Below are 11,093 nucleotides of genomic sequence, written 5' to 3'. Positions count from 1 at the left end.
AAAACACAAAAAATTAGCTGGGCATGGTGGCGGGCACCTGTAATCCCAGTTACTTGGGAGACTGAGGCAGGAGAATCGCTTGAACCTGGGAGGCAGAGGTTGCAGTGAGCCAAGATCACGCCATTGCATTCCAGCCTGGGTGACAGGGCAAGACTCCGTCAAAACAAAACAAAACAAAACAAAACAAACAAACAAACAAACCCCCAAAAACTCCTGACACCCAAGTTGTGGTTTGTAAACACCATTTCCCACTAAAAGCAATCAGAGGTCTTTGGAGAAGTGGCTGATTTCAGGTCTAGTGAAGAAAATGTATGCAATGAACCTGAGTATCTTATACTAGAAAGAAAGAAAGAATGTTATCAAAGACTACTCTGACTATTTTAAAAGGAGACAGAAGCCAACTTGGAGGGGCTGCCATGGGCCTAAAATGGGAGAGTTTAAGATTCAAAAGTATAATATCAGTGGAATAAAACAAATCAACTATGTTAAAATCCATAATTTTGTAATAATATTAAAAAGCAAAAAAAAATCACTAGTTATTTTAAAATTTTTTATTAATTTTTTTTGTGAAGCACCTGTCTGCTATTTAATCATTAGTCACTTCTGAATGCCAGATAAACAATGGAAAACAAAGGGAAAGAATCAAGGTTTTGATCTTGTCTTTTCTACACAAACTATATTTCAGGACAATAAAATTGTTGATGAATTGATAAATTGTTCTATTTAGAGTAATACCAACTAACAAATGAAGAAAAAAGCGGAAGAAACAAAATACCATTTGAATCTGGACAGGGCCAGGTTTTATGTGGCATATTTTAAAGGTGATTGATTGGTGATGAGTTTACAATTGTTGAAGCTAGCTGATGGATACATGTGGGTTCATTATTCTCTTTACATGTATTTCTAAAAGGGGGATATTTTCCATTTTTTAAAAAGCCCTTTATCCTCAGGTTGCAGTATGTGTAAAAGAAAAAAAACCCTTTAAAAAGAATATCGTGGCTGCAGCTTCAATTAATGAAATAATAGCTTGATGATATTAACCCTCCCATAGATAGCAATATAAAATCTGGATAAAATATTTTGATAAAAAAGAACTATTTGAAGGTACTGGAGAGTGGCCCAAAGGAGGCAGAAACTGGAGGAAAGTTGAGGTCTGAAACATACAAACTGCACGGGTTGAGTTAAGAATATTTGTATCTTTTTTTTCTTCAGGACACTCCAAATCCTCATGGTGAAGGGTGGCAAAAAGCCAGTCTTTTTGCTTTAGGGTTCAGAAGACAGAAGTCAGCTATGGCAGAGTGGCTGACAAATGAGGGAAAGGGAGTAGAAAGTGAAATCCATGAAAGAAGGGAGCTTCAGAAAGGGCAAGCCCAGAATCTGCTTGTAGGCTCTTCCCAACCACTTGGCTGACCATTGAACAATAAACATGGGGGAGAGACTCCAGAGGACCCAGAAGAGAGACAAACTGGTAGCTCAAAGAACTTGGCAGAGATTTCAACTGTTGGCCACTGCATGTGAGGCAAAATTTGGAGTTAGATTCCAAAAAATTTAAAACCTGGTAGAAAATATATCAACATTCCTTAGAGAAATATAGCTGAATCAGGGGTCTTAATAAAATGTTATTTATAATGTTCACCACACAAATAAAAGACTATCAGATGTATGAAAACCCAGGAAAGTATGACCCATGGTGAAGAAAAAAAGTAGCCAAAAGAAGCAAATCCCAAGATAACAAATATTTAGAATAAGCAGATAAGGTCTTTAAAGCAGCCATTATAAGTGTGCTCGGGGACTTCAGATGGGGAATCGCACTGGTAGAATTAAAATGATAAAAAACAAATAATTGTAGAATTAAGAAGCACAATAACCAAAATAAAAATCTCACTGGATAGGTTTATGAACAGATGGAAGACGATAGAAAAATGAGTCAGTGAGCCTAAAGATAGATCAATACAAATGATCCAACTTGAATAACATGTAGAGAATTACCTTAAAAATTAGTGAACAAAGGCTTAGTGCTTTTTGGAACAATATTAAGTGATCTAACATATATGTAATTAAACTCCAAGAAGAAAGGTAGAGAAAAAGCAAAGTAGAAAAAATTTTGAAGAAATAATGGCTAGAAATCCCTCAAATTTAGTAAAAAAAAAACAAAGGAAAACAAACAACCAACCAACAACAAAAAACTCCAGTTAGATTACAGTTGCAAGAAGTTCCATGAAATACAAATTTATCTGTCAATTAAAAAGAATGGGCCAGTTATGGTGGCTCATGCCTGTAATCCTAACACTTTGGGAGGCTGAGATGAGAGGATCACTTGAGCCAGGAGTTTGAGACCAGCCTGGGTGAGACCCCATCTCTACAAAAAAATTTTTACAAATTAGCTGGGCATAATGGCAAGCACCTGTGGTCCCAGTTCCTTGGGAGGCTGAGGTGGGAGGATTGCTTGAGCCCAGGAGGTTGAGGATGCAGTGAGCTGTGATCATGCCATTGCTCTCTAGCCTGTGTGACAGAGCAAGATCCTGCCTCAATTAAAAAAAAAAGAAAGAAAGAAAAGAAAAGAAAAAAGAAAAAGAATGTCCACAAACCCCAAATAAGAGAAATACAAAGAAATCTACATTCAGGCACATAATATTAAAACTGCCAAAAATCAGAGAAAAAGAGAAAATCTTAAAAACAGCTAGAAAAAGAACATATACATATAGGGACACCACAATATGAAGTTGGCTGACTTTTAATGAGAAACAATGGAACCAGAAGACAATTGAACAGCAACTCTAAAATGCTGGGGGCTGGGAGGAGCCCTTATGACCCAGAATTCCATATCCAGTTTAACTGTCTTTCAAAAATGAAAGCAAAATAAAGACATTTCCAGACAAAGACAGAGATAATTCATCGCTAGTTGATCTGTCTTACAAGAAATCTAAAGCAAGTCCTTCAGCCTGAAAGAAAATGACACCAGAAGATGATTCAAATCTGCAGAAAGAAATGAAGTACATTGTAAATAGTAAATATTTCAGTAACTATAAAATACTGATAAATATGTATTTTTCTTTTCTCCTTTTCATTTCTTGAGATGACATAAGACTGTATAAAGCAATAATTAAAACACTATTTTGGGGTTTATGACATATATAAGGGTAATATATATGACAATAATAGCACAAAAATGGGGAGAGAAAATGAAACTATATTGGAGCAAATTCACTATATTTAACCAGGATTAAATTAATGTGGACCTGAACTAACTAACTAATTGGAATAAGTTAAAATGAACATTGCAACACCTTGAGCAATCACTAAGAAAACAACTTAAAAATAGTTTAAAAATTAACAGGTATTTAAATGGCATGCTAATATTATTTAACACAAAAAAGATGGTTAAAGAAGAAAGAAACAAAACGGGCATAAGACTTATATGAAACAAATAATAAAATGACAGGTGTAAATACAATCACATCAATAATTACATTTAATATTAATGGTCTAAAAAGATACTGTCAGACTAAATCAAAAGGTAAGATCCAACTATATTCTCTTTGCCTTTAAAAACCTGATTGAAACAAAGCCCAAATGGAGCTCATATCCAAGGTTACCTGCATCTGAGTCTTCCCGGCAGCTGTCTTAACTTTGTCTCAAGTAAACTCTTTAAATTATATTTTGTGCCTCAGCCTCTTCCTTTTAGGTCAACACTTTTTATAGCTGAAGAGTAGTCTGTGATATGCATGTACCACAGGTTGTCTAACCATTCACCCATTTGGGTTGGTCCACTTTTTTGGCTATTCTAAAGATATAGAGAAAAAAACTTAGTTTATCCTACATCCAACTCTACTCAACACAGTACTTCACCTCTGGTCACCAAGAAGTGTGCGGGGATTTCTCCCCACGAAGCAATTCTCTGGCAGATTCTTCAATGGACACCAGCTTGGTGTCCCCTACCTCAATTCAGTTCTGACAATATCTACGTAGAGATAGTGTCAGATCCCATAGCCTGGGGGCTCAGTCCCACAAGACTGCCTCATGCTTCAGATGCTAATCACAAGCACAATTTGTTGTCCTAGAGGATAGAAGGCAACAACAACAACAACAAATCAGAGACCAGGGTGGTTGAAATGAATGTTATTGCTGTAGTCACTGATGAATGATGACAAGGGCTGGGGCAATGCTACCCAGAGTGTGGTCTGTGGACCAGACCCAGCGTATGAGCTGTTTGTTACCAATGATATAAGTACAGAGATTGAGGATAAGCATGGAGAAACTATTATAACAAATTGAAATACCAATATTATGTGTTCTAATAAATAAAAATAAGGCTTTTGTTCTCTATGACTTTTCCATATATTTTTCTCATAATTCATTTTAAATGTTTTACATATGAACTGGTCTGTGATGAATTGGACATTTTTAAGAAGTGGTCCTTCCCCATGGACAGCTTGGGAGACAATGGTCTAAGGTGGGTGACTGAGATCAGAGGGAAGTAAAAATCACTGGAGGTGAAAAACAGGGGGTTTGGGAGCATCACAGTCCATGCCGAAATCCCTGGTTATGGTGCCACGCACAGGGAGGAGGTGAGGGCAGTAGGAGCCCTGTTTGTGTTCAGAGCCCTGGGGAAGCAGGTGCTGAGGAGGCAGGAGGGAGTCAGAGCTCAGGTGCCTTAAGATCGTGGTATCAGCTGCTTCCAAAAGGGGTATTCCTGTCCATCAACCTCCAAGTTAGCATGAGGCTTACAAACCTTGCACGCAGTTGCCACTAAGGACAGCCTCCTGTGCTTTCCCTGGACAACACTGCTCCAAGGAGAGTGCTCCAAGGGCCTGACAGCCTGACTTCTGTCAGGGACTTGGCAAATAGAAACTCAACCTGTGCAAGCCCCAGTTGGCTCCTGATGGTTGAATGAAAGAGCATGGCCTCAGACACAACTGTCTTCCAAGAGAGTGCCCAGATTCTTCAGGAAAGTGAAGCCCATACCCTTCTGATTCCAAGCTCAGGAGACAGGAATGATGCCAGGGCTGTGGAGTGAGACATCTGGCTCTGCACACGAGGACAGCCTTGGGCTGCAATTTCTAATTTGCATGTAAAGGCAGCAGCATATGGCCACTGTCAGTCCTCACAGGGGCCATAGTCCCTGCTGGGGCAGGGAGAGGGGAACGAGGAAGTACTTACGCTGAAGTCTTTCCCCATGTAGAGAAGCAGAGAAAGAGTGGGGCATGAATCCCAGGGGTCCCTGTGGTGAGGGGAATCACTGAGACTCACACAACCTGGTCAGACATTTATTAGGGCAGTGCAGCCTGTTCTCCATGCCCCAGGCCTTTCAGATTGATAGGATTTCAATGTGGAACTCTGGCTGCTTTGAAGGGATTGCATATTGGACCTGTAAAAAGCCATCAGTCTGGAAGGCAAGGCTGCTCTCTGGGACCTGGAACAAGCAGAGAGCATTGCACATTTGGCGGTAACATTGCCGGCACTGCCACATGCGGATGCAGGACTGGAGCTTGACCGTTGCCTGCTCCTGGATGACGTAGACCCTCAACAGGGCCTGCCGCCGCTGACGGATCCGTCTCTGCACCAACGTCCTCCACCAGCACTGAATCATCCAGGCCCTGAGGGCAGCAACCAGCAGGGTCCTGCGCACCAGGACCCCACGCCACCAGGCCTGGATCTGCCCAGCTGCCTTCACCCTTTTTCTGTGATGCAGTTGTGCAAGAAGCAACTGGCCAAGCAAAGCAGAGGACTCCCAGTGAATTTATCACCATCAAGCACAGGTGGTTCTCTAAAGAATCAGCCCTCTCCCTGCTGGTTTTGAGGACCCAGGAGACCTGGGTGGGGTTTGTCCTCTACTTCTGTCCTGTCCATGGCTCTGGACACCCTCACAGTCCCAGTGCCCTCATCTATGAAATCGGGATATGTTTGATCTGTGGACTTCTCGGGTTTATGGGACTAGGGGAGACACTTTCTGGTCCAGAAGACCCAACTGGAAGACCAGGGTGTGAGGAACTGAAGGATTCTTATAAGAATCCATGAACCTCTGCATTTATGGCCTGTGTCTTGGTCCAAACTCCAGCCATGATGCTGCCTCCTAATGTCTTGCGTGGTGCTGCAGCCCTTTGGGGTCTCCCCTCATCTCACTTTTGTGGACTTCCACTACCATGTCTCAGTCCCTCCTCATTCTCCTGGGCCTTTCCACTTCCTGTGCTGAGCCCCACCTATCAGGTGGCTGTGCGCACGAAACTTCCTCCCCTTTTACTGTCTATCTCCATACCTTACTCAGTTCACCAAGGAGAGGGAGGGCTTGAGGGGATAAGAGGGCAATGCTGAGCCAGAGATGGATCTCCATTCTAAGAACTCTGGGGTCAAAGAGTCAATGATCTGCAATTCTCTCACCCTCCTGGGCCCCACCTACCTTCTGCCGTCTCTGTCTTTCTACTGCATCTTCATCTGGACCACCTTTCTGCAATCGGAATATGGGTGTGGGGGAGCATGGGTGAGGACCAGCCTGACTGCAAAGTCCCCACAGGCCCAGTTCCCCATTCTTTGCCTGGGTCCTAAGAAGTGGCCTGGTGCTTTCCTGGGCCATGGGACAACTCCCACCCCTGGGGGAGTTTGTGTGCCTGAGTCTTACACAGCATTTACTGCCCATGGTTTGGAGCAGTGGTTCAGGTGATCATCTCCCTCTGGTTGCTGTTTCCTGACCTTGGCAGGGGCAGGAAAGATGGAGAAAGAGATGGCCATGATGTCACAAAGGCGACTATGACCAGGGGCCACAGTGCCTTTTCCAGGCTCAAAGTTGATGGATAAAGAGAAAATACCTGGCTCTCCTGTTGACTTCCTTGGGCAACTCTCTGTTGAGGAAAAATTGTGCAAATATCATTTCTCAGATTGTCATCTGCCTTTTAACTTTTTTCATGGTTGCCTTTCCTTCCACAGTTATCTTTAATTTTTGATATGTTCAAATCCATTGCCCCTTTACAATTCTGCTTTTGTAGTTTTCTAATAAAGTGCTTTTCCATCCAGGATCGTAGATTTTTCTATTAGATTCTGGTCTACCTTTTACATTAAGGTGTTTTAACATTTAATGTAGATGTTTTTATAAGACATTTACAATTAGAAATGACAAAGGGGATGTTACCACGGACCCCACAGAAATAAAAATAACCATCAGAGACTATGCACACAAACTAGAAAACCTAGAAGAGATGGATAAATTCCTGGACACATACACCCTCCCAAGACTGAAGCAGGAAGAAATTGATTCCCTGAACAGACTAATAATGAGCTCTGAAATTGAATTAGTAGTAAATAGCTTACCAACAAAATAAAGCGCAGGACAAGAAGGATCCACAGCTGAATTCTATCAGATGAACAAAGAAGAGCTGGTCCCATTCCTACTGAAATTATTCCAAAAAATTGAGGAGGAAAGGCCCCTCCCCAGCTCATTCTATGAGGCCAGCATCATCCTGATACCAAAACCTGGCAACAACAAAACTTTAGGTCAATATCCTTGACAAACATTTATGCAAAAATCCTTAACAAAGTACTTGCAAACTGAATCCAGCAGTTCATCAAAAAGCTAATCCACCACAATCAAGTAGGCGTCATCCCTGGAATGCAAGGTTGGTTCAACATATGCAAATCAATAAAATGTGATTAATCACATAAACAGAATTACAGACGAAAACCACATGATTATCTTAATAGATTCAGGAAAAGCTTTTGATGAAATTCAACATCTCTTCATGTTAAAAACTCTCAATAAACTAGGTACTGAAGGGACATACCTCAAAATAATAAGAGCCATATATGACAAACCCACAGCCAACATCATACTGAACAGACAAAAGCTGAAAGCATTCCCCTTGAAAACTGGCACAAGACAAGGATGGCCTCTCTCACCACTCCTATTCAACATGGTATTGGAAGTCATCTTGTAGCTTCAGAACATCAAGGAAAAAGAAGATCCTAAAAGTTTCCAGAAAGAAAAAAAAAATAGGTCACATCCCACAAACAAAGGAATCAGAGTGATAAAAGACATTATATTAGTCGGTTCTTGCACTGCTATAAAGAAATACCTTTAAAAAAAGAAAAAAAATACCTGAGACTGGGTAATTTATAAAGAAAAGAGGTTTAATTGTCTCACGGTTCTGCAGGCTGTCCAGGACTCATAGTGGCTTAGTAAACCAACACAGGAACAGGAAACCAAGTACCACATATTCTCACTTAGAAGCGGGAGCTAAATAATGAGAATTATTATGGACACAAAGGGAAACAACAGACACTGGGGACCATTTGAGGGTGGAGGGTGGGAGGAGGGAGAGGAGCAGAAAAGTAACTATTGAGTACTAGGTTTAGTACCTGGGTGATGAAATAATCTGTACAACAAACCCCTATGACACGAGTTTATCTATATAACAAACCTACACATATACCCCTGAACCTAAAATAAAAGTTAAAAACCAAAACCAAAACTAAAAACCACCAACAAAAAAGAACTTCATGTACCTTGTTTAAAAAAACTTACAGTGATAAATTAATTATAAAAATTATGAATAATTATAATCTAGCATTTATAAAAATTATAAACATAATTATAAATTAATTATAAAAATTGTAATTAATAAAAAAGGACAGTATGCATTTCTTGTCTTATTCTCTCCCAAAAGAATCTCCCATCACTGAGACAACTATTTTTAACTCTTCTGTATATTTCTCCTATGATTTACCTCTATAACATGCTATATTGAAAATTATTTTCTCTTTTAGATATTACCTCTTGACTTCTTTTCATGAAGTGAAGATTTACCTGTTCCCATCCTTCTGCCCTCCTCTCTATATGATTATAGCATCACAGTTTTTGGTTCAATAAGCATTGAGGGCTTCCATCATTGTGATTATATCCTGTCCATGGCTTAGCAACATGGCATATTGCTATGACATAGCCTTTCATGCATTTCCTGTCTGTTTTTCCTGGAGCTCTTGATTGCCATGGTTTGTACTAATTTATCCCAAACTTTCCACCAAAACTTGGATAATCTGTCAACTCTGCTTTTTTCATGGACCGCTGCACCACTGTGTAATCTGGGTAGCTGCTCTTCAAGCCTGCTGCCTGGTCATTCTTCTGGGGTACCCTCACCCCAGCATCCTAGGAATTTCCTTCCCTTCTTCCCTGTGAGGACTCTCCTACTTACTGGATCCCACGTGTTGCAGGCACAGTTTTACTGCGGATGCAGAACCACTCTGGATGCTATGGGATAAGGAATTCATAATAGGAATTAGAACATATGTGATTGTGCAAGTATCTGGGGAAAAGAGGGTTATTACATTCTAGATAGAAAATTACTTTTTGTTCCTTTCCATTTTTTTTTTTTCCTCTTCTTTTGCTTTTTTGAGAGAGGATCTCTCTCTGTCACCCAGGCTGGAGTGTAAGAGCACAAGCACAGCTCACTGGAGCCTCGACCTCCCAGGCTTAGTGAACTCAACCAATTTTCCCACCTTGGCCTCTGGAGTAGCTGGGACTACAGGCACATGGCACTGTACCTGGCTAATTTTTTGCAGAGATGGAGTTTCACCATGTTGCCCAGGCTCGAAAATTATTTTTCTCTCAGAATTCGTTCTACTTTCTGTTAGAGGTTTGGATCTGGGTCCTTGCCCAAATCTCATGTTGAATTGTAATTCCCAGTGTTGGAGGTGGGGCCTGGTGGGAGGTGACTGGATCATGGGGGTGGTTTCTCAAGGTATAACACCATCACCTTTAGTGTTGTCATGGCAGTAGTGAGTGAGTGAGTGAGTTATTGTGAGATCTGGTCGTTTAAGTGTGGCATCTCTCCCTCTCTCTTCCTCCTGCTCATGTAAGACGTGCCTGCTTCCCCTTCACCATCGGCAATGTTTGTAAGTTTCCCAATGCCTCCTCAGAAGCCCCTATGCTTCCTGGACAGCCTGCAGAACTGTGAGACAATTAAACCTCTTTTCTTTATAAATTACCCAGTCTCAGTTATTTCTTTTTTTTTTTAAAGGTACTTCTTTATAGCAGTGCAAGAACCTACAAATACAATGTCTTTTATCACTCTGGAATGTGACCTATTTTTTTTTCTTTCTGGAAGCTTTTAGGATCTCCTTTTTCCCTGATGTTCTGAAACTACAAGATGATATACCTAGAGATGTGTTTTGGTTTTTCTAACCATTCATTGTGTTGGGCACTGGTTTAGCCTTTTAATTTAAAAATTCATGTCATTTACTGGGAAACTTTGTTGTATTTGCTTTTTTCTATTTTGATAATTTCTACCCCTCAATTTTTTTAGCTTTCTATGTTTAGAAATCCTATTAATCAAATCATAGATTGATCCTTGAAGTTTCTAATATTTTCTACACTATATTCCATCTTTTTGTGTCAGTTTCTCCCTGTAAGGTGATGGAATATGTCTTCCTGGTGTTGAGTTTGACTATATGACCTGTTTTGGCCAATAGAATAGTGTAGAATGACAGTATGCAAGTTCTGGGCTGGGCTTTAAGAGGCTTGTCCATTTATGTTTGCCATCTTAAACTTTTTGATCTACTTTCTGGTAGATTTTCTATATCTTTTAAAGAGTCATTCCCATCCTCTGAATATTCTTTTTTTATAGCACACTATGCTTGTTTTATTGATTTGTTATTATCTCTTATGGGTCTAAGAATAATGATAGCTGTTAGTGGTGTGTGTGTGTGTGTGTGTGTGTGTGTGTGTGTGTGTGTGTTTGAGATGGAGTCTTGCTCTGTCACCCAGGCTGGAGTGCAGTGGTGTGATCTCGGCTCACTGCAACTTCCTCCTCCTGGGCTCAAGTGATCCTCCTGCCTCAGCCTCCCGAGTAGCTGGGATTACAGGCACCCGCCACCACACCCAGCTAATTTGTTGTATTTTTAGTTGAGATGGGTTTTCGCCATGTTGGCCAGGCTGGTCTTGAACTCCTGACCTTTAGTGATTTGCCTACCTCGGCCTCCCAAAGTGCTGGGATTATAGGCAAGAGCCACTGTGCCTGGCTTGTGTGTGGTTTTTAACCTTTTCTCTTGTCTCTAATATTTCTTTTAAGCCCTTCTCTTCTGTTTTTGTTTTTGTCTCAGTTTTCTCA

The 11,093-nt window shown here is 40.7% G+C and overlaps 1 protein-coding gene across 2 annotated transcripts; it reads right to left on the bottom strand.

The window, feature by feature from the left end:
* Window positions 1-417: 417 nt before the first annotated feature.
* IQCF3 (IQ motif containing F3) lies at window positions 418-7,289 on the bottom strand. Of its 2 annotated transcripts, XM_063602399.1 has the most exons (3): window positions 6,617-7,289; window positions 6,398-6,445; window positions 418-5,707 (listed from the first exon to the last, which is right to left on the bottom strand). In XM_063602399.1, exons 1-3 carry the CDS (start codon window positions 6,632-6,634, stop codon window positions 5,309-5,311), a joined length of 465 nt encoding a protein of 154 aa, XP_063458469.1. In that variant the 5' UTR covers window positions 6,635-7,289; the 3' UTR covers window positions 418-5,308. The 2 variants fall into 2 exon arrangements, with proteins under 2 accessions (XP_063458469.1, XP_063458468.1); XM_063602398.1 differs by having other exon boundaries at window positions 6,398-7,289.
* Between the last annotated feature and the right edge of the window lie 3,804 nt (window positions 7,290-11,093).

Source organism: Pan paniscus, chromosome 2 (genome assembly GCF_029289425.2).
Source record: "Pan paniscus chromosome 2, NHGRI_mPanPan1-v2.0_pri, whole genome shotgun sequence".
NCBI classification, from domain to species: domain Eukaryota; kingdom Metazoa; phylum Chordata; class Mammalia; order Primates; family Hominidae; genus Pan; species Pan paniscus.
Note: the sequence above shows the minus strand (reverse complement) of the source record. Positions and strands in the feature narration are given on the sequence as shown.

Excerpts from the sequence above, each read along its gene's own strand:
- IQCF3 (XM_063602398.1), bottom strand. The coding sequence starts at position 6,634 with ATGGGCAGTAAATGCTGTGTAAGACTCAGGCACACAAACTCCCCCAGG. Across the intron at positions 5,708-6,397 it reads AAAGACAGAGACGGCAGAAG|TTGCTTCTTGCACAACTGCA; the intron begins GTAGGTGGGGCC and ends TTGCTTGGCCAG.